General features: G+C 45.2%; 2 protein-coding genes and 1 pseudogene across 4 annotated transcripts; 1 reads left to right on the top strand and 2 right to left on the bottom strand.

Annotated features, from left to right (window-relative positions):
• The first annotated feature begins 1,054 nt into the window (after positions 1 to 1,054).
• On the top strand, positions 1,055 to 12,686 carry FKBP1B (FKBP prolyl isomerase 1B). Of its 3 annotated transcripts, none has more exons than XM_077152237.1 (4): positions 1,055 to 1,197; positions 4,606 to 4,653; positions 8,613 to 8,725; positions 10,482 to 12,686. In XM_077152237.1, exons 1-4 carry the CDS (start codon positions 1,161 to 1,163, stop codon positions 10,620 to 10,622), a joined length of 339 nt encoding a protein of 112 aa, XP_077008352.1. In that variant the 5' UTR covers positions 1,055 to 1,160; the 3' UTR covers positions 10,623 to 12,686. The 3 variants fall into 3 exon arrangements, with proteins under 3 accessions (XP_077008352.1, XP_077008353.1, XP_077008354.1); XM_077152238.1 differs by lacking the exon at positions 10,482 to 12,686 and adding an exon at positions 9,852 to 10,450; XM_077152239.1 differs by lacking the exon at positions 10,482 to 12,686 and adding an exon at positions 9,807 to 9,965.
• SF3B6 (splicing factor 3b subunit 6) lies at positions 11,767 to 21,494 on the bottom strand. The gene is made up of 4 exons (XM_077152236.1): positions 21,204 to 21,494; positions 15,404 to 15,522; positions 12,202 to 12,340; positions 11,767 to 12,026 (listed from the first exon to the last, which is right to left on the bottom strand). The coding sequence occupies exons 1-4, from the start codon at positions 21,231 to 21,233 to the stop codon at positions 11,937 to 11,939; spliced, it is 378 nt and encodes a 125-aa protein (XP_077008351.1). The 5' UTR covers positions 21,234 to 21,494; the 3' UTR covers positions 11,767 to 11,936.
• Positions 16,493 to 21,197, bottom strand: LOC143676931 (large ribosomal subunit protein eL27 pseudogene; annotated as a pseudogene).
• Positions 21,495 to 21,564: the final 70 nt, after the last annotated feature.

Consider the following 21,564-nt stretch of genomic DNA (forward strand, 5'->3'; position numbering starts at 1 on the left):
AGACCAGCTCCACTCCTGGGAGAGTCTGGGCCGTGCGCAGGAGACTTTCAGGTCTGGACCCCATGGAAGGCTGACCTTCATCTTTCTTGAGCTTGGAACAACCCAGAGTCCTTCAGGGATGCTGACACCCTGAAGCCTCTGACCTAACCGCCTGGGGTGGGGGAGAAGATGGGGGAAGGACACCTCGAGGGCCCACTCTGGGCACCTTTTCGCCCCAAGCCCATCTTCCAGTGCCACGCGGCAGAGTCATACACCTTCACAGCAGTTTTCGGAACAGTGCAGGGAAGAATGAGAAAAAAGAGAGATTGTTTTAGCGTCCATTCGTCCTTCAAGCACATGCTACCCCCTCCCAAAAATTCTTTCCAGATTCCCGAATCCCTTTTGGGTTGAGATGAAGGGTCTCGGACTAACCGCTCAAGGCGCTGTGCCTGTCAGTGTCCCCCCGCCGGTCACAGGCTCAGCAACTCGAGGACAGCGGTCCTGCTTAATTCAAGTGGTATCCGCAGGCAACACTTTCCCTGGAAAAGAGGGCCCTCAATAAGTGTGTGTGAAGCCTAAGTACACAAAATGGTGAACGGAGGATTAGGGAGCGTGGGGGAAGGTCAGCAGCGCCTGGTGCCCCCTTAGACACCCCCCCGCCTCACCCCCTCTAGGGTCGGTGCCTTCCAAGCGCGCCCACAGCTCTTAGCACCCAGGCCAGGGAGCACATCTAATTAAAGCGTTGCTTAAATTGCCGGCTTGCTCGCCTGGTTTCCAGGACCCGGGAGACTACCCAGAATTTAGCACACAGTAGGTGCTAAATAAATAGCTATTGACTGGACCCGCGGCGGGGTGCGGAGGGCGCGTTCCTGCCCCACTGCCTGCTGCCTCCCTCTCCGGCCTCCCGGCCGGCGGGTTCCTGCCGGTCAGCGGGCGGGGCAGGGGAGCAGCCCTGCAGGGTCCCTACCCGGGCCCCTCCCCGGCCGACCCCACCTCGCCGCGCGGCTCCGCCCCGCCGCCCGCGCCCCGGCCGCCCCTCCCCGCGCGGGGCCCGACTCCAGCCGCACCTCCTCGGGCTCTGCAGTGGCGGCGGGGAGGCGAGCCGGAGACTCCGCCAGCGGGGCCGGGCCGGGGCCGGGGCAGCAGCGGGGACCCCCGGAGGCGGGGCCTGCGGGACCGCGATGGGCGTGGAGATCGAGACCATCTCCCCCGGAGACGGTACCGGGCGGCGGCGCGGGGGCCGGGCAGGGGTCCCGGGGCGGAGCCGGGCGGGCGGGGGCTGCTTCGGAGGTGGCACCCGGAGCGCCGCGGCACGGGGCGGGGGTCCGGGGTGGGGACGGCGGGAGGAGACCCCGGACGGGATTCCTAGGGGTCTGGAAGACCGTCTGCCGCCATCCCCTTCCTCGCGCGCCCACTTAGTGCAGAGACCGGGGGGTCTGCGCCCGGCGGCCGCCCTGGAAGTCCCCGACGGACCCGCTGGGTTATCCGTCGCTACTGATTTTGCAGGGCTCGGTTATCCGCCCAGCAGAGCCCTGGAAAGCGGGGGAGGGACCTGCTCTGGAAACGACCCCCTCCGAACGCGCTCCAGGCCGGGCCTCGGGGGGCGGGCTCCTGCGCCTGGGCACCGGGAGCCAGCCGGGGACGCGAGCAGCGCTCCGCCGCCGCCCCTGCACCGAACTGTCTTCTCCCCGCCCCATTCACCTTCCTGCGGGTCTTGCCCACTGCCGTGGCTCTTATTATCATCTGCAAACCTATGGCTCCCAAACGTAAACCTCCAGCCCAGACCTCCGACTTGAGTTCCAGGGTTCCGGGTGTCCAGCCGCTGCGCGACCTCCCACCTGGGTGACCAGGGACACCTCCCAGTCGGCAAGTCCACGCACAACTCAGGCACCCCACCCCCGTCCCTCAAGCACGGCCTTTTTCTGCGTTCCCTCCTCCCAGCCTCGCTTCCCCAAGCCAGGCACCCAAGGAAGGAGTCATCCTTGTATGATTGGGCCTGGGTGTGCAAGAAATAGCCATTTCTTTCGTTTTTAAATACGATTTCATTCCGAGTGGATCAGCCATGGTGTAGGGTTTGACACAAACTTTCCCACGAATAATTATGGAACACTGCTCCCCCCAGGAAATGTGGAGGGCCTCTTGGTTCCAGGCCACCCCCACCCCTTGTTCTATGGTAGTGGTCTCTAGAAGCCCCCGCGGGTACCTTGGAGCGCAGTGGGTTACACGCTTCTTTGTCCACCATGAGACCCCTGGTGCCTGGGCCCCAGGAAGCATTTCCCAGGGCCTAGCGGCCCACCCCAGGGCACAGCCAGAGAGTTTTTCCCTGGGGCCTCTTCTCTCTGCCTTTAGAGGCTTCTCTCTTTATTCTCCCTCCTTGGTCAGGGACAAGGGGGTATTTCTCTTCTGGAGGGGAATCAGATTTTTAGGGAAAGCCTAAGAAGAGCTGTGGCTTCCTGCTGTCAGCCCTGTCTAAACCCTTGACTCAGGGAAGCACGAAAGGGTCAGGAGGGAAAAATCTGAGTTAATGTTTCCACAAATCTGCTGCTATGCTGGGGACGCCTGCCTTTGGTAGCAGTTGTCTTCTTGCTTATTGTGTCTAGGCTCCATGACCCCAGCCCTGCCCTAGGTCAGGCCACCATCAGCTCTCACCTGGATTTCTCCACAGCCTCCAAACTGGTCTCCCTGTCTTAATCTCACTTCCTGGCTTTAGGGCTCACCTCCCTGCCTTCATCTGGCCTCCTCCCACCCTCTCTGTCTACACCAGGGCCTCAGAGCGTTTGTTACACTGCATATCTGACCATGCCCCTCCCCCAGGCATCACATATTTTAAAGTCTCTTCAGTCCCTTCTCCAGGCAAGCTGGGCCTTGGTGATGTGGCCTCTTAGCCTCTCCACCAGCACGTCATGTCACCACCTATCCCTGCTCTCATTACCAGGGTTTTCTCCAGTTTGACCAAGCTGCCTGAATGTTGCTAGCCACACCATTCATTCAGCAAATACGTGTTACACATTTGCAGCGCACAGGGCCCTGGCGTTGTAGCCATGACCCTAGCTCACCAGTTCCTTATCTCAGATGATCTCCCTTTACTTCCTCTGGCAAACTCCTACTCATCTTTTAGGGCCCGGCTTAAGCATTATCTCCTCTACGATGCTCTCCCTCACTCTCCCAGTTGGTTACTTGCTCCCTACTCTGTGCTTTCTTGGAGTACCCTAAATGCTTGGTCGTTAGCCTTTCTAGGCTTTGTTTTCCAGCCCCTGGCCTTTAAATTCCACCCCAACTTTTATCTCCAGTGCAGACCCTCCATCTGCCTACCTCCTACCTGCCTACCTATAGACTCGCATCTCTTGATTGCCACCTGCACAAATCTGGGTCCCTCCCATCTTCCCTGTCCCAGGAAATAGCTCTACTGCCCACTCAGTTGCCCAAACTGTGAACCCAGGCCTGGTTCTTGTTTTCTCCTTTTCCAGCATCCTGGACCCCACATCCAATCCATTAGCCTGCGTGTCAGCTTCGCTTCCAGAATATATCTTCACTCTACTACACTCTGCTTTACTCTTTCCTCTGCTACCACTGCCTTAATTCAAGTCATTATTGATTTCCTGGTCTGGATCATTGCAACAAATGCCTAGCCATCCACCCTGAACACAGCAGTCAGCCAGAGCAATCTTATAAGATAAGTAAATAAATAAATAAAACCTTCCTTCAGATTATGTCATTCTGTTGCTTAAAACCCTCCAGTAACTTCCATTGCACTTAGAAGTAAATCCAGTTCTTTTTCCCTCCTTTCCCCTCCCCACCCACTTCTTTCCAATCGCCTGGCCTCCTTTAAAGTCTGCAAATACACTGATCCTTTCCTGTCTCAAGCTTTGTGCCCTTGTCTCTCTCTCTTCCTGCAGTGCTCTTCCCCAGTATTCTGCTAATCCTGTCAAGTGTTAGCCTGGACATCCACCTCTGAGAGACAATCCTGAGCACACTTTCTAAGATGTCCCATCCTGGTGTATCTCTATTCACCAGCGTGTTTATTTTCTGCACAGTACATATAATAAACTCCATAATTATCTTGTTTATTTGAGAAATGTTTGTCTCCTTCCATTAAATGTAAACTCCAAAACAGCAGGAATCTCATCTGTATTTGTTCATTGCTGTATCCCCAGAATCAATCCCAGGTCTGGCACCATAGTAGGTGCTCAGTAAATATTTGCCGATTGTTATGTTTATTCATCCTTGATAGCAGTCATTGCCCTGCATCACAATCTACTATTTATCCATCTGTTTCCCTGAGTTCTTCCTGAGTTCATATATTGCTCTGTATCTCCAGAGTCTAGTCCAGGCCTGGCACGTAGTAGGCACTCTGCAAATGTTTCTGGAATGGATGCACGAAAGGAGCAATTAGAGGAAGGAAAAGGACCAGGAGAGAGTAGCGTTGGGGAAACCCAGGGAAGAAAGTTCAAATCAAGGCCAGAGAGGTGAAGAAACGTAGGGCTGGCGGGATCTCTGTGAAGTGAGTCCTAGGTCGGCTTGTGAAAGGGCATGTGGGCCTCTGCGCCTGTCATGGTCACTTGTTCCCGGTCCCAGGTGTCTCTCTCTCCAACTCCTACTCCTTCACCCCCGTGTGTCTCCTTGCAGGAAGGACATTCCCCAAGAAGGGCCAGACATGCGTGGTGCACTACACAGGTAGGTCTCCCCCCTCCCCCAGGCCTGTCCCCTCCCCCAGGCAGGTCTCCCCACTGCACCCCTCTCCAGAGGTGTACCCTAGGCCAGGCCGGAAGCCCAAAGCAGCTGAGTCTCCCTCCTCCCAGCCAGCCTTGTGGGAATGAGAAGGGGGGCTGTGAGGTCTGCCCCTCCCGGCTTACACCAGCCTCCCAGTAAGCCGAGCATCCCCATGTCCCCTTCTCTTTCTTGCTGTTGGGGTGGAGCCCCGGCCCTCCTGGTTCTGTCTGCTATAGGGAAAGCATCCCTAAGGTTCTGAGAACCCTGATACTCCCGAGCAGACTCCCTTTTTGTCCTGTAGTTTGTTAGAGAAGGGGAAGTTGGCTGCCTGTTTTTGGATAGTGACTGTTTAATTCCACCTCCTGTCATTAAGCCCCTGTTGAGGATGAAGTTCTGTGCTTGGCCCCAGGGGCACCCAGATGAGAAGGGAGGAGCCCGACCTTCACTGGGGCTGAAGGGGAAACATAGACAAGTCACCCGTCGCAGTTGAGGTGGGGGGTGATAGCAGGGTCTGTCGCAGGTGCTACCAGAGCCCAGAGGAGGGCTGCGTCTCTGCCGCCCCTCGTGGTGACTCTGCCTCTGAGGGCCAGGTGGCCTGAGGGATGCTCGATCCTCAAGGGCTGCTGGCAGGAGGGTAGCCAGCAGGTGTGGGTTCCAAAGGGGAGCAAGCACTCTGCCTTGTGACCTGCTTCCAAATGTGGCAAGCTAGGTGACAGGCGCGTAGCAGGCGGCAAGGCCAATTTAGTTCCTAAGACACGGTCAGAGGGGACCAATTTTAGCAGTTGTCTGGGCCAGTGTGAAGCTCCAGGTTAAATGCAGGCAGGCGGTGTGGATGCGTCTCAGCAGCTGGGTTGCCAGTCGCTGACGTCAGTGGGCTGGGGCCGTGTTTCATCTTCCAGTGATGTGGCCTAATTACCGTATGTCCTTTGGGGCCTCTGACCCATGTAATTGATTTGTCTGTTCTACATGCTACAGACAGACCCGTACTTATCAAGTTACCGAAACTGCAGCATCCTTTTGCAGAGACTTGTCACAATACACATATAAAGCAGGCAATGTGCATTAAACACTAATGGCAGCTGTGACCAGCTCTGTTTGGGGGAGGGACTGTCATCAAATGCAGCAGACTATATGGGACTCTTTGGTATTCGTTTTAATTAAACATAAATAGACGACATAAATCTAAGCTGTACAGTTCAGTGAATTTTTCAAAGGGATCCCATTTAGGTAACCATCACCCTGATCAACAAATAGATAAAACATTACTGGCACCTCAAGAAGTCTTCTGGGTGCTTCCTCCTTATTCTGGCTTTGGTCCCCATAGGTTCATTTTGCCTGCTTTTGAACTTTGCATAAGTGGAATTTTGAAGTCTATAGTCATGTATGTATGGCTTATTTCACTCAACATTATGCCTCTGAGATTCATCTACAGTAGTTGTTTTTTATTCACATCCAATATTTTGTTATATGGATATAGTACAATTTATTTATCGTTTCTATTGTTGAGGAACCATTTGGGTTGTTTCTGGTTTTCAGTTATTACGAACAGTGTTGCTTTCAACAGTCTTGTAGATGCTGTTTGGTGTCCCAGTGTACACATTCCCGCTGGGTCACAAGTCTACCCCGAATTGGAGTTGCTGGGTCACAGGCTGTCCATAGGCTTAGCTTTAGCAGATGCTGCCAAGCAGCTTTCCAAAGTACTTGTGCCAGTTTACTCTCCACCTGCAGCATCTGAGAGTTTTAGTTACTCCACCTCTTCACCAACCCTTGATAGCGTCAGATTTTTATTTGGTTTTGTTTTTGACTTGGTGTGGTGGGTGCCCAGATTTCCTGGATAATTCTGAAGTCGGTCACCTTTCCATATGCTTACTGGCCATTTGTATATCCTCTTTTGTCTGTACAAATTTTGTCCATTTTGAAAACTTCAGTTGCTTGTCTTTTTGTTCCTGGTTTATAGGACTTCTATTTTTGGATATGAAGCTTTCATTGGTTATACCTATTCCAAACATCTCCCATGCTGTGGTTTGCTTTTTATTCTCTTAATGATGTCTTCTTAATTTTAATGGAGGCCAATTTATCAATCCTTCCTTTTATAGTTAGCACTTTCAGTGTCCTATTCCAGAAATCTTTGTCTATTCCTAAGTTATGAAGATATTCTATTTATTTTCTTGTAGAAGCTTTAGTAGTCTTGTCTTTCATATTTAGGTCTGTGATTCATCTGGAATTGAATTTTGTCTGGGAGTGAGGTACAGGTCAAGATTCTCCCCTCCCCCGTGGATATACAATTGATCCAGCAACATTAATCTGAAAAACTATCTTTTATCTGCTGCATTCCAGATGATCAAATCAAGTAACTATATTCTTGTAGGTCTGTTTCTGAACTGTAAAATTGGGCCTATTTTGTTGAACTTGTAGCAGTTTAATATATGGTCTGAAACAAATTGAGTTTTATGAAATCAGAAGAGATTGGGGAGTGAGAAAGTCAGTCTTTAAATGGAGTGTGTGAATATGAGTGCATGTGTGTATTTGTCCAATTATGTATCTATATATTGTCTTAGGTCTGTGTATCTAAATATCTTTTTAGTGTCTGTTTAGCCATCATGATATTCTTCCAAGTCTGTGTGCAGAAGTACATGTGAACATGCATAATTATCCCTTTGTATTTGGATATCTTAGCAACCTATGCGTATGCATGAGCTTGTATTTCATCTCCTTAGCATCCATCTGTGTGTTTCTCTGTGTAGCCAGCAAAAAAGCGTTTTCTCCTCTTCCTGATTTAGTACCAAGAGCAAGAGCCCAGTTTATCCAGAAAGAGGGCAGATTGTTTCTCTTGTGTACATTGGAGTTGTAGGAATTAGGACATTTAATCTTAGATTATCCAGCCCTAAACTGGCCCAGGCCTCCCATTCTAAACTTGGCAAGTCTGGGAGAGGAAGAGACTTCCAAGGTCACACAATGAGTCTGTGCTACAGTGAAGTCAGAACCTGATGTTGTAAAGAAGAGAGACTTACTGGGTTTTCTTGGGTCCCAGATTGCTTTGTGTTGCAGTTCAGGGGATGGAAGAAGACACGGAATAGCACCACTTGCCAGAAGGCCTGCCTGATCTTTGAATCAGAGTCACCAATAAGAATTGAAAATAGAAGAGCAGCTCTTGGGGCCTTGGGTTGCTGGACTGAGAGAACATGTGTAATCTGTGATGACAAGGCATCTGCAGCTGGAGATGTGGGGATACTCTGAACTGTTGGAGACAGCACCTGGGGCGTTCTGGCTTCAAACAGCCCTCTTTGGGGTGGGATACACTGTCATTGCGGTATATGATGTGCCTTGGTTTTCGCACATTCAGCCCAAGGCTGAACTTCAGGGTGAGGAAGTGCTGAGGTATTTGGAAAGGTGTGACATGAGGTATTTGGGAAAGGTGTGACATTCTCTCCCTGAGGGAAGGGGAGAGAAAAGGTTATCCAGCAAGCAGCAACCAGATCTTGAAGTGCCTGTAAGCAATGTAGGCATTTGGATTGTGCTGTGGGGAACTACTGAAAAACTTTTAAAGCCAAGGATTAATAGAAGCAGATTTGCATTTTTTAAAAATCAGTCTCAACGCAGGGGAGAATAGAATGGAGTAAGAGAGCAGCAGGAAGACCAGTCAGGAATTGTTCCAATGCATACGTGAGACGAGGTGGGGATTTGGTGCGACCACGGGGTGGGGTGACAGAAGTGGAGACAACAGGTGAGTTCCAAAGATAAGTAGGACTTGGTGACAGATTGAATGTAGGCATAAGGCAGGAAGTTCAGGGTGGTGGCTAGGACAGATGGGAAGGACTAGAAGAGAAACAGGTTTGTGCAGAATGGAAATTCCACTTTAACATGTTCAACCTGAATTTGGAGTTAACTTGCAACACTTTTCAGCCCTGTTCTTGCTTTGGCAGGAATGCTCCAAAATGGGAAGAAATTCGATTCATCCAGAGACAGAAACAAGCCTTTCAAGTTCAGAATTGGCAAACAGGAAGTCATCAAGGGCTTTGAAGAGGGCGCGGCCCAGGTAGGATCAGGATGCTCTGTTAAAGGGGACTGGAGGACCTAGGCTCAGCTCTCTGCTCTCCCCACCCTTCACCCGATTACCTAACACTGCTGCTTTGACTCTACAGCTGGGGCATGGTGGTGCCATCTAGTGTACAGGCCTGGCATTGCATCCCTGCCACTTGGGCTGCCAGCTTGCCCGCCCTTTGTGTCACCAAGAGCTCTCAGCTCGTGCACATGACCCCAGGCTTGCTGAGAACCAGCTGTCCACGACTGAGGCAGCCGGAGAACTGGAGTAGGGGAAGACATGAGGGTGGTGGTGGTGTTATTTTTAAACATTTTGTTTTGAAATAATTTCAGACATAAATTCTACCAAAATGACAGAGTTCCCCTATACTCTTCACCCAACTTCCCCAAATGTTGGCATCTTATATAACCATGGTAAAATGATCAAAACCAGGAAATTAGCATCAACACAGTACTATTAACTAATCTGCTGGCCTCACTGAAATCTCACCACTTGTCCCACTCAAGCCCAGGTGTTCTTGACCACTGCTGTGACGAGCCCGAGTTCAAGCTCTTCTTCCTTGGTGTGTCCTGTGGTCATGCGACGCTCCATTAGAGTAGCCTTGCAGCCCTCCCCACCTTACTGTCACCTCTGATCTCTAACCTCTTTAGTGAACTGCTCGTATCTCTAGCCAGGCTCTTTATGCAGAATCTTTTTTTTTTTTGATTTTTTTTTTTATTGAAAAAAATTAACAAACAAAACATTAAGATATCATTCCATTCTACATACACAATCAGTATATACAGCCTCTTTATGCCTCTTTGGAAGAGGGCAAGGAACAGTTATGAACAAAACATAAGTGTTTGACCCGAACACTGATTGAATAGCCAATTTGTTGGATGAATTGAATTTGAGACCATCTTGCGGACGTTACTGTCGGGTCCTTGCTATTTTGAGGGAGAATCTGTGCATTTGTTACAGTTCTTAGCACAATGTCAATGAGCCACATATTAAATTCATCTCCCATCTTCACAATTACCATGAGGATGGTTTGGGAAAATGTCATAGTTACCTTACTTTTTTCTTTTAAATCAAGCTGGGTCCTCTTTCTCCTCTCCCCATCTGCTCCCATCCCTGCTAGATGAGCTTGGGGCAGAGGGCGAAGCTGACCTGCACCCCAGATGTGGCATATGGAGCCACGGGCCACCCTGGTGTCATCCCTCCCAATGCCACCCTCATCTTTGACGTGGAGCTGCTCAACTTAGAGTGAAGGCAGGAACTCAAGGTGGCTGGAGATGGCGGCTGCTCACCCTTCCACCCTGCTCTGCCACTGGGACGGCTCCTCCTGTTGGGGCTTTTGATCAGTGTACTAACCTCACTGTCCCAGCGCGACACCGATTCTCTTTGCCCCAGCTGCTCTGTATGTGTTTGTCATTGTTCACGTACATCTTTGCTTAAGGAAACTTTGGTTGCGAGTTGAACCGTTTTAGGTTGTGCATTTCGTGACGCATGTAGTAGCCATTACTGATCACAGAACCCAGATTTCTTGTTCGCACAATATACACTGCCTTACCTTCACTTAAGCCAGACACACAAGGTGCTCAGATATGAAACGTACGTGGTGTACACAGAGGGACTTGAGCCAGTTACCTTTGCTGTCACTCTCTTTTAGAAGTTCTTTTTGCTGCTGACTTAAAACAGATGTTCTTTTTGAAAATATGTAAAATAAAGGCTCTGTGCTCAGCAAATTTGTTTATCCTTATTGTAATAGGAAGTGCCTCAATCATGCAGCCAGTTGCCCTTAAGGAAAAGGATGGAAAGGAGCTTTCCAATTGGCCAGGAAAATGATGATAAACACAATAGCTATTGTGTGAGAACCATACGTGCTGGGCTTTGGACTATATACTTTTAAGTATCACCAATTCTCCAAGCAACTTAGCAAGGTCGGTATTACCTGCACTCATCTCAAAAACTCAGGATTAAAACTCAGGATTCTCTCTGCAGAATTAAAGGACTATACTGTGTATATACATTACTGCAGCCTAGCAATCAGTGGTATAATTTGAGCACATTATATAATCTTGCCATCTCTGTTTGTTCGGAGGGAGAGCTCTGAACAAACCAAGGGTGTGTATGGACTTGGAGCCAAGCACGTTACCTTTGGAAAGAATGTGTGGTTCTGAGTTTGTCTTCACATAAACACTTAGCTTCATTTAGACTTGTTTGATTTACAAGGGAAGTTACTTCTGAGAAGAATGTAGGATTCTGAGCTTGTTTCCACATATACTACTTATTTTCATCTACACTTACTGCAACTCACTAGAATCCCATTAAGTTTTAAAATCAGCCCACCTATTTCAGGTTGTGTGTAGATCAGAGGCGCCTGGGACAGCATGGGTGAGGGATTTTTCTTTTAGCTGGCACAGGGAACTTCTAAGAAAATGAGCATTAAGTATTTTATTTATGGCAAAGACACAATATCCACAAGAGCCTCACAGCTGGAAGAAAAGGCTACAGAAATACAATCTTAGATATGCAACAACCCACAAAACCACTCAAGCAGCCTGAGCTCAAATTTCTAACAATGCGTCGTCATCTGAATGGCCACTTCTAGAACAGACCTGTTTTAAGGACAAGGGTATCCGTAGTCACAAAAGTATTTTGTTAACTGTAAAGCAAACATTATACAAATGTACAGTAGTTAAACTGTTACCAGTTGTAATACCTGGTTGCTGTTACAGCAATTTTATGTGCGTTCTTTACTCATTCAACCCTTTGGCCTCCTCATCTGCAAAATGGAGATGCCTATTTCATGGAGCTGGTATGTGGATTTCATTAATTAATAGACATTCAATAAATAACTCTATAACAAGTTCCTTTGATGATGAGCCACTGGATTGGACAGTAGAGGCATAATACAGAAAGGTCCCTCCTCTCAGGAAGCTTGCAATCTCTAGGAACATCTCCCACCAAACAATTACTGATATGGTCAACTTTTTCTTTTTTTTAGATCTGGTATTAAATAGGAGGGGAAAGTTTAAGAGAAAACACTGACATGTTTACAAAAAGCTGTAAGTTTATTAACATAATATATTTTAACATATCAAATTCTCAAGCAGGTCATTTTGAACCACAAATAAGAAATCACACTTACTATTAATTAACAAAAAGAAAGAGGTGGTGGTAGTCATTTACCAGTTTTAGTTCAAAATGAAAATGCAGAAAACTATTTTGGTGGATCTGTGTTGATGCCATATTTCTCCTTGAGAAGCTTCAGCTGTTCCTCCTTCTTTTTTGTGTCCATCTTCTGAAATGCCTGAAAATGTGGTAAGCACCAAAGTTAATGGTTACCAATCTACAGTCAAACTTCACCAGTAATATGAACAAAAAAGAAAAAGAAAACTGCTGATACACATTTCCCTTCAGGTACAGTTCGACACTAATTCTTAACTGGGCTTGCAGTTTGTGAGGAAAGCCTTGGCTATACTTACTCTGTTGGCATTATAGTACAAAACCACGAGGTATCTGTTACAAACATTGAACCCTGACAGGTGATCACAAGCATTCTTGGCATCAAAGATGTCTTCGTAGACCACATAAGCTGTTCCTCTAGTTTCAGGTGTGTTTCCTCTGCAGAGTTAAATTGGACTTAATTAAAATACACATTTACCTGAACACTGATAGCTGAATAACAGAACTGTCTTTTAAACCACTAAGCAGAGAACCAAAATTAGCAAAATAAAGACAGTAAGTTGAAATTAAATATTTTGAAACATCTAAACATTATGAATAGATATGCTAAGTAAGCCTGTCATTTCTTGAATGAGAGAATTTTTGTTTTGGGCTTATTTTGAGTAAAGTATCTACAGACTGAACTTTTTTTATAATATCAGGACTAAGTACACAGCTACTAAAGCACTGGCTGCAGACAAAAAAAATAGCTTGAAACTGTTACAGTCTTCATGTTCCCTCCAGTCTTTCCTACTTTCAGTCTTAAGCTGAAAAGTTCAGTACTCAGGTTAGTTAAGTAAGAGTGATGGCTTTTATTAATAAGTAGTACTTAGAATGAGGTCTTTCTTGCTGTGCATTTATGCAATAGAACTGATACTAAGTAATTACCACATTATCACCTGGAAACTAGTCCCTCGTTTCTAAAGATTCTGATTTTCTCTTTCATTCTAACCTAATTATACTTTCAATTCTTAGACAAGACAGTCTCCACCAATGCAGGAAAATAATGTTTCTATATTGGTATTTTATTAAGATTCATCAACCATCATTTATGGCCAGGAACAGGGGGATGGGGTGGGGGAGTGGAGGAGCAGCACGGAACTGCGGCAGCAGTATGGCCACGCGCGTGCTTGTAGGAACAATGGGAGAAACCCCACTCGGCTCTAGTGTGATAAAGATAACCCCTTTTCTTCCCTCTGTTCCAGCCACCCAATCCAACTGTGGATGGAGTTTTAAGACTGGGCTGACTCGCCATCTGCCATAGTACCTAGCAGGGATAAGGAAGGGCAGTGGGCCCACAGGGAGAGGAGGCACCCGGCGAGACTTGATCTAAGACAAAAGACTAGAGACTGAGCCCCAGTCAGAGCTTGTGCTTCTTATAAGAGAGGATGGGACGGGGTAGGGTGGTGGCTTTAAGCAATGCTCTCACCCTGTCATGCTGCATGGGCATGACATGGGGGTTTTATCTTAGTCTTCACACTCTAGGAACCGTCTATTCCATCTTTCAGATTTTTTACTTTTAATCATTTTCAAGAGTGTACTAAGTATGAAAGTTGGAGACTATGTGAAGAAAAAACACTGCCTCAAAGTTTTCCCCCAAAATTCTACCCATTTTTTTCTTTGAAATAAAAACAGGTACACTGAATTACGGCAGCAGTATGGCCATGTGCTTATTTGTACACGGGTGGTTCAATGGTAGAACACTCATCTGCCATGTGGGAAACCCCAGTTCAACTCCTGGCCCATGTATAAAACAAACAAAAAACATAAAACGCTTCAAAATAAAAGCAACACTGGCTAATGTTTAGTAACTATTTACCTTCTTTCCTTTGATCACTTTCGTATGACTCATTTATTATTTGAATTATTTTATATTTCACATGCTTATGCTTTGTTACTAATGAGATTTTAAGTTCTTAAAAGTCTAAGATGGTCTTGGACCTCATTTTACTCCTACAACACAACGTGTATGTCAAGTGCTAGTAAGCATTTCAAAGGTGGAGATCTTTTTCTTATCAGTTTTCCCACACAGCCTTTGTCTAGGAGGCTTTGCTTTTAAGAAACAAAAGCAAAAGTTACTCTTTCTTCCTCTTAAATCTTCTTAGGAAGAGCTAAGGAGTGGGCACTGACCCTATTTTACAGACTCTCCCACCCTCATATCTTGAGAAGCACATTATAATTTGAATTTTTACAAGCATTTACTTGGTATCTGCCATGTGTTAGGCACTGGGCCAACACTAGGTATGTCTACTCCTAGTAGCAGAGTGACCAACCATCCTGGCCAGGACTCTCCAGGTTCTAGCTTTAAAAGTCCCTTAACCCGGGCCACGGTGGCTCAGCAGGCAGAGTTCTCGCCTGCCATGCCGGAGACCCCAGTTCGATTCCTGGTGCCTGCCCCTGCAAAAAAAAAAAAAAAAAAAAAAAAAAAGTCCCTTAACCAAGAAAATTCCCTCTGTCCTGGGCAAAATGGGAAGGCTGGACACCCTAGTGGGAGGTACCAAAAGTTCCCGCACCACAACCTTTTATTAATTTATTCAAAGAGATTGTGTTCCTTTTATGTGACAGGCACCGGATATACAAAAGTGAAAAACACAAGCATCAACCCTTTCTTCTAGCTTATAATCACCTGGAGAGAAAGACATTAATTAAATAAATACATATACAAAAGAATTATGGATCATGAGAACAGATAAATGAAGGAGGGAGCTGTGTTAGAATAACGTAAGGAAAGGAGGATACTTTATAGCTACAGTAGTCAGGGAAAATGTCTCTGAAAAGGTAACACTGAAGCTGAGATCTGAGGAATAAAAAGAGGCAGATATGAGAGAAGCCCGGGGAAAACTCCAGATAGAGGGACCAGCAAGTACAAAGGCCTCTCCTGAAAGCACCACTGCTTTATTACTTATCCTTTCGTACATTATACATCCTTATCCTGGTGTTCCTAAATTTTCTTTAACTTCACTGATATAACACTCTCACGTATCAGATACAACAAATGCAGTAAATACAAAGGCAGAAGAATTTATGGTACCTGCACCACAGCTCAAGGCTGGCAGGAGAGACAGGTGAGTCCACAGACAACAGCAAAACCATGCGCTGCCTCACAAGTCATGCTACAGGAGCACACGGAAGGGATGGCTAATGCACACTGGGAAGGAGACACTTGAAGGCAAAGTGCTCTCACGGGGATTACCTAATTTGATCCTCATGAAAATTCTTTTAAGATAGGTAGGTCAGGACAACTGTAAATAAAAGCACCTATTATACTCCATGGCATTCAGTAGATGTTCAACTGGGTATCAATTGAAGGTATGAGGTTCATACCTATTTAGATGAAATTAAAACATGAATTCTTGTTGTAATTAAACATTTTCTCCTGTACTTGTAAATCTTCAATAGAAAGTTGAAGTTCAAAGAAATAATTTTCTTTAAATTTCATTTTAAAACATCAATAAGACTCACACTCTGATTTGACGGATAGGTCCATACTTTCCAAATATATCGTACATTTCTTCAGCTGTGATTTTATATGGCAAATTTCTTATATACAAAATCCGATTTACTTCAGGCGGAAGTCGAATCTAAAATGAGAAATACATATGATTGTTATAATTAGGGACATAAGTGCTACCATTTTTCAAAAACTTCTTTAATAATAGTAAATAAAATGGTAATAGCAGTAAATAAATAGCAATAATTGTAACATAGTAAGAAGCCAAGAATAAGAACTATAACTGATGTTACTGAAAATAGCAGGCTCTTCAGGAAAGTAACTAGATACTGGTTTGAAGGAAGACTATTAACTTTATTTAAAAGTCCTTGATGCCTCAGACCATGTGTGGGAAAGAAAGAAGGGAACAGTTTCTGTCTGCTGCACAATAAAATTCCCACTAATGACCCTTCGCTGGTCTTCTCAAATTTGTATCAATGATCTCTCCCTTGAATTTACAGCCTTCCTCTCACCACTAGTTTGTTTTATTTATTTTTTAAAACTTTTTATTTTGAAATAATTTCAAACTTACAGGACAGCTGTTTAAAAATAATATAAATTCCAAATGGAGAACTCTAGTATACTCCCACCCCCCAGATTCCCTGGTCTACCAATTCTTTAACATTTCCCCAACTTTGCCATATCATTTATCAGCTATCTATCCATCCACCCATCCATCTATTTTCTGAACATATGATCACACATCATGCTCCTTAAATACATAATACTCCAGTACATTTCCTACAAACCAGGATATTCATTATGTAACACCTTAAGTATAGTTCTCAAGTTTAAGAAATTTAACATTGCTATAAAGCTTACGTTTTATATCCCATTTTTTCTTATGCCCCAATAATATCCTTTTGAGCCTTTTCTCCTCCATTCTTAGATTCCATCTAGTATTATGTATTGCATTTAATTGTCATTATCTTTTGTTTTTCTCTCTCTTTTTTAATTGTGGAAGCACACATAAAACAAAAAATCTCCCACCCCAACCCTTGTCAAGCACACATTCACAATGCTGCAGAACCCTCACCACCATCCTAGAACTTTCCCTTCACCCTAAACAGAAACTCTACATTCACTGTGCATTAACTACCTGTAACCCCTGACCTCACCCCTGGTACCTGTAGTCTACCTTCTGTTCCTATGAGTTTGCATATTCTCTTATATTTCCTTTGTGGTTACCATGGGGCTTAAATTTAACACCCTAAATCTATAACAATCTTGTTTTCTTTGATACCAACCTAACAATTTCAATAGCATAAACTACGGTTCTATACCCCTCTGCCCTCCCACTTTTATGTAGTTCTTGTTACAAATTACATATTTATACATTATGTCTTCAAAACCATTGATTTATCAATACATCCTATGCATTTGCCTTTGAGATCCTGTAGGAAGAAAAAATGGATTACAAATAAAAAAATACAACAGTACTGATTTTTATACTTATCCATGTCATTACCCTCACTGGATACCTTTATTTCCTCTTCTTCAGTCAATTCTCTAGTGTCCTTTTCTTTCAAACCGCAGAACTCTCTTTCACAGAGTCCAGTGGTGACAAAGTACCTCAGCTTTTGTTTATCTGGGAATGTCTTAATTTCCCCCCCCTTTTTTTGTATGCTGTATGGTGAGGGTCACATTTCATTCTTTTTCCATATGACTATCCCATTATAGCAGCACCATTTGTTGAATTTTTTAGGGGGGTGGGGGGTACAAGTACAGGGGCAGGGAATCAAACTTGGGTCTCCCGCATGGCAGGTGAGTATTCTACCACTGATCAATCCTTGCAACCCCATCCTCCCTCATTTTCAAAAGGCAGTTTTGTGAGATAAAGAATTCTTGGTTGACAATTTTTTTGCTTTCAGCACTTCTTATATCATCCCTCTGCCTTCTTGTCTCTAAGATTTCTGAAATCAACACTTGATCTCATTGAGGCTTACTTGTATGTGAAACATTGTTTCTCTCTTGCAGCTTTTAGGACTCTCTCCTTATCTTTGAGATTCAACAGTCTGATGATAGCATGGTATGGTGTGGGTCTACTTGGGTTTATCCTGTTTGGAGTTCATTGAGCATTTGGGATGGGTATGTTCATGCCTTTTACTAAATTTGTGAGGCTTTCAGCATTATTTCTCTGAATATATTCTCTCTTCTCTTTCTGAGACCCCCATAATGAACTGTATTGGTATGCTTGATGATATCCCCAATTCCTCAGGCTCTATTAAATTTTCTTCATTCTTTCCTCTTTCTGCTCCTCGGAATGGGTAATGTCAGTTGTCTTATCTTAAAGTTCACTGATTCTTTCTTCAGCCAGCTCCAATCAGCATTGAATCCCTCTAGAGAATTTTAGATTTCTGTTACTGTTGTCTTCAATTCTGGTTCTTCATAATTTTCATCTCTCTAATGATATTCTCTTTGTGTTCATCTATAGTTCTTTGTCCATGTTTTTCTTAAACTCTTTGAGTATACTGGGTCATTTTTTAAAGACCCTTTTTCTGGAATGCCCTACTTCTGATTCTTCTCATTGATGGTCTCTAATGCTTTACTCTTCTACTTTACCTGGGCCATCACTTCCTGCTTCTTTGTATGTTTATAGGCTTTGTTGAAACCTAGACATTATGATATGTTATTGCTGGCATTGAGACTCTGAGGCATCTGCTCCTCAAACTTATATCCAGTTGGTATTATGATAGCTTTCTCTGAATGCCAGGAGCTAACAAAAAAAGAAAGAAAAAAAGGAAACACCTTTCCTAGTCTTTGCAGATTGACCTGTGCAAGTGTCCTCCTTCTGGGTTTATCCATACAATGAGTTAGGAGAATAGTTTCAGGCCAAGGTCTGGCTCCTTTCTGTGCACAATGAGTATACACACATGATGGATGCGCACCATGCACACAATGTGTATGTACAGTGGCCTTGTAAATTCCATATATATGGATAATGTCGCTTCTTCCCTTGCAAAAAGTTTCCTCACAGCTGCAGGCACTGCAATTATATGTCTGGCAATCTCTTGCCCCAGGCAGCTTGGCTTGACTGCTCTCCCACACAGTTCTGTAGGAAAGCTTCATGAGCCACCTTCTTCACACAAGGCAATGTTTGGGTTGGGAAGTCCGTCAGGCCCAGACAGACATGCTCCAGGTATGTGCATAAGGGTTACTCCACACCCTCTGGAACCAAGTCCAGGGATCCATCCTGTGAGCACAAGGTAACTCCACGCCATGCTTGGGGGAGGAGGGAGCAGCCAAGGTGTCAGGAGAGTCTACAGCTTTTAAAGTAGTCTTTTCCTTGATTCAGCACTTGCCCTGTTACAGCAATCCTTTCATAGTTTTCTAGAAGTTTTTCTGCCAGTTCTTGCTATTCATTCAAAGCTTCTATGGGTGGGATGGGGGGGGTGGAGCCTGAAATATCTCTACCATCTTGACCAAAGTGGCAGTCTCCTGGCTTCCTGACTTCCTGACATGAGCTGGTGCTCACAACCTGCCGATCTTTAAACAAATCTAAACCCTTATTTAGACTCCTCCTTCTATTCATTCAAAATAAATATTTACTGAGAGCCTTCTTTATGTATATACTACCTAGGTATTAAGAATCTACCATTAAGTGAAAAAACACAAGGTTTCTGCCTTCCCTAAACTTACCAGCTCTCTCTACTTATAGTCCTATCTTACTGCCCAATCCCCGACCCCACACCCCAATAAAGCATTTGGAAAGAGGAAGTCTATACTCAGTGACTCATATTCTTTGACTCAGTGACACTGTCTGCCTACTACAATCTGGCGTCTACCTCAGTACTCTGCTGAAACTGCTTTTACTTACCAAGATCTTTTGACTGCAATGCTAAGTTCTCATTCTCCTTAACCTCTCTGAGGCGTCTCACACTACTGCCTAGTCCCTTCCTGAGACATTTTATTTCTTTGGCTTCCTCCTCTCTGGCTATTTATTCTGCGTCTTCTTTGCCATTCAAATATGCTTCTTTTTTTTATATACATGGGCAGGCACCGGAAATAGAACCCGGGTCCTCGGGCATAGCAGGCAAGCACTCTTACCTGCTGAGCCACCGTGGCCTCCCTTCTTAGGGCTTTACCTTTAGACTTCTTTTCTTGAGCCTTCATAGACTCTCCTTGACTTTTTTTTTTTTTGTATTTTTAATAATTGAAACAAAAAAATATCTAAAACTGCAGCTTCTGGAAGAACCACTTGTTTTTGTCCATCTTGTTCCTCTCCTCGAACTTGACCTTATGTTGGGCCTTGCATTTATGAGCATGATCTCTGAAGGCTTCCTTGTTGACAACAGTTTTGTCCAAGGGGATATCTACAGAGCACCTTGTGGGGCATGAGATGATTGTAGTTATAAACTTTCACAAAGGCTTGATCTTTGGTCTCTTGGCAACTTCCTTGCTTGCAGCAGCTGTGACTTTGCAGGGGTAATGGTTGATTCCAGCCACCAGAGCATGGCTGTAGAGGTGGTCTGAGGTACCATCATCAACATTCTTCACTTAGACAGCTTTGCATCTGCAGTGGCAGCCTGCCAGCACCAGCACCACCTTCCTGGGTTTCATAAATATGCCCATTTCAACAGCAACCACTGGGGCCTACAGCAGAAAGGAAGGTGCCCCACTTCCACTAACCTTTTCCCCTCCTGAGTCTTCATAATCTGTTTGAATGGTCTCTTAACCACATCCATAGTTTCCACAGTAAATTGATGACTCTCACATATATTTTCCTAGTCCGAATCTCACTACTGTGCTTCTGAATAACATAATCTTTACATAATGGACATTAATTTGTTCTGTAACTATTTATTAAGCCGGCATATATTCCAAGCATTAAGCTAAATGTTGTATAAATGGATATGATACTGTCTTATGCCCTGCCCTCAGACTAGTAGTGGTAACAAATGTTAAACAAATAAGTACAATAGAGTTTTGGCTGTCACAATTCAAGGTGAAGTTCAAACGGATGATTACTACTACCAAACAATCCTAAAATACTTTTCTAGTAAATTCTCCTTCTCACTCTCCAAGGCACTATGACATACATTCTTTTCTTTCCTCAAACCTTACCACTCCCTCCAACACCTGAACTGACTGTACTTCCTTCCCTGCCCACTCCACACTCTTACTTCTCGGAGAAAATAGATATGAGCAAATGATAAGCGCCACATATTCATATTACTAAAATCATCAATCTACTTTGATCCACATCCACCTTCTTTCCCTTTCTTTTGTTACTATGCCAACTCTTCATCTACTCAAAAACTTCACTTCTAAAATTAACCCATCTTGCTAGTATCATTAGTTTCTCCACCCTACCGACTCATTTACATTAGTACATAACGGGAATGACCTTATATCACTCATTCTAAAGGAAAAGTCAACAAGCGTCCAATTTTCTACTCCCTATTTAAATAAAAACTCGTGGGAGGAGAATTCCAAGCTCTCTAGTCACCTATGTGCTGTTATTTATTGGAGAATTGTCTGTGCTATCAACTTTTATGCCGAGAAGATCCCGAAGCCAGGTTCTAGGTGCAGGTCAAACAAAAAAGATTGCAGGACTAACACTGTCACTGCACGAGAACAGAGACGAAGGAACACTCAAATGGGGTGGGGACAGAAGTGTGAAATCCTAGGGAGAAATCCCTAGTCAGATGGGCTAGGAAATTCTGGGTTTCCCCAACCCGGGGACGGTGGAGGCGCAAGAGTCTAGGGTCCACGCAGCTAAGTTAAGAACCCAAATTCTCCCTCTCCCCGGGAGAAAGCCCCGCTACTCACGTTCGCCCTCTTGGCCGCTTGCATCGCCATCTTGGCGGGCTGAGGAGGTTACCGCAGTAGATGCCGGAATTCCTCGGGACACCTCCGGAGTTCGTTCAGCTTCAAGCGCAACGAGTCAGACACAAGATATCAACAACCACGCTCGGCCGGAAGCTGTGATAACGCAAAGGAGATCGCCACTCCACGTCGGAGACGTACTGACGTACAGCTCCGCTTTAAAACACTCCCAGGGAAAACCGAACCCGAGGCCGAAGGCGGAAAGGCGAGAGAACGAGACACTTCCGGGCTCCGGACAGGAAGGGGCGGAGCCTGGCCTCAGAGCGGGCGGTGTTCCGGCCGGGGCGGCCCGGAGCCGCGCGAA

Source organism: Tamandua tetradactyla, chromosome 3 (assembly GCF_023851605.1).
Source record: "Tamandua tetradactyla isolate mTamTet1 chromosome 3, mTamTet1.pri, whole genome shotgun sequence".
NCBI classification, from domain to species: domain Eukaryota; kingdom Metazoa; phylum Chordata; class Mammalia; order Pilosa; family Myrmecophagidae; genus Tamandua; species Tamandua tetradactyla.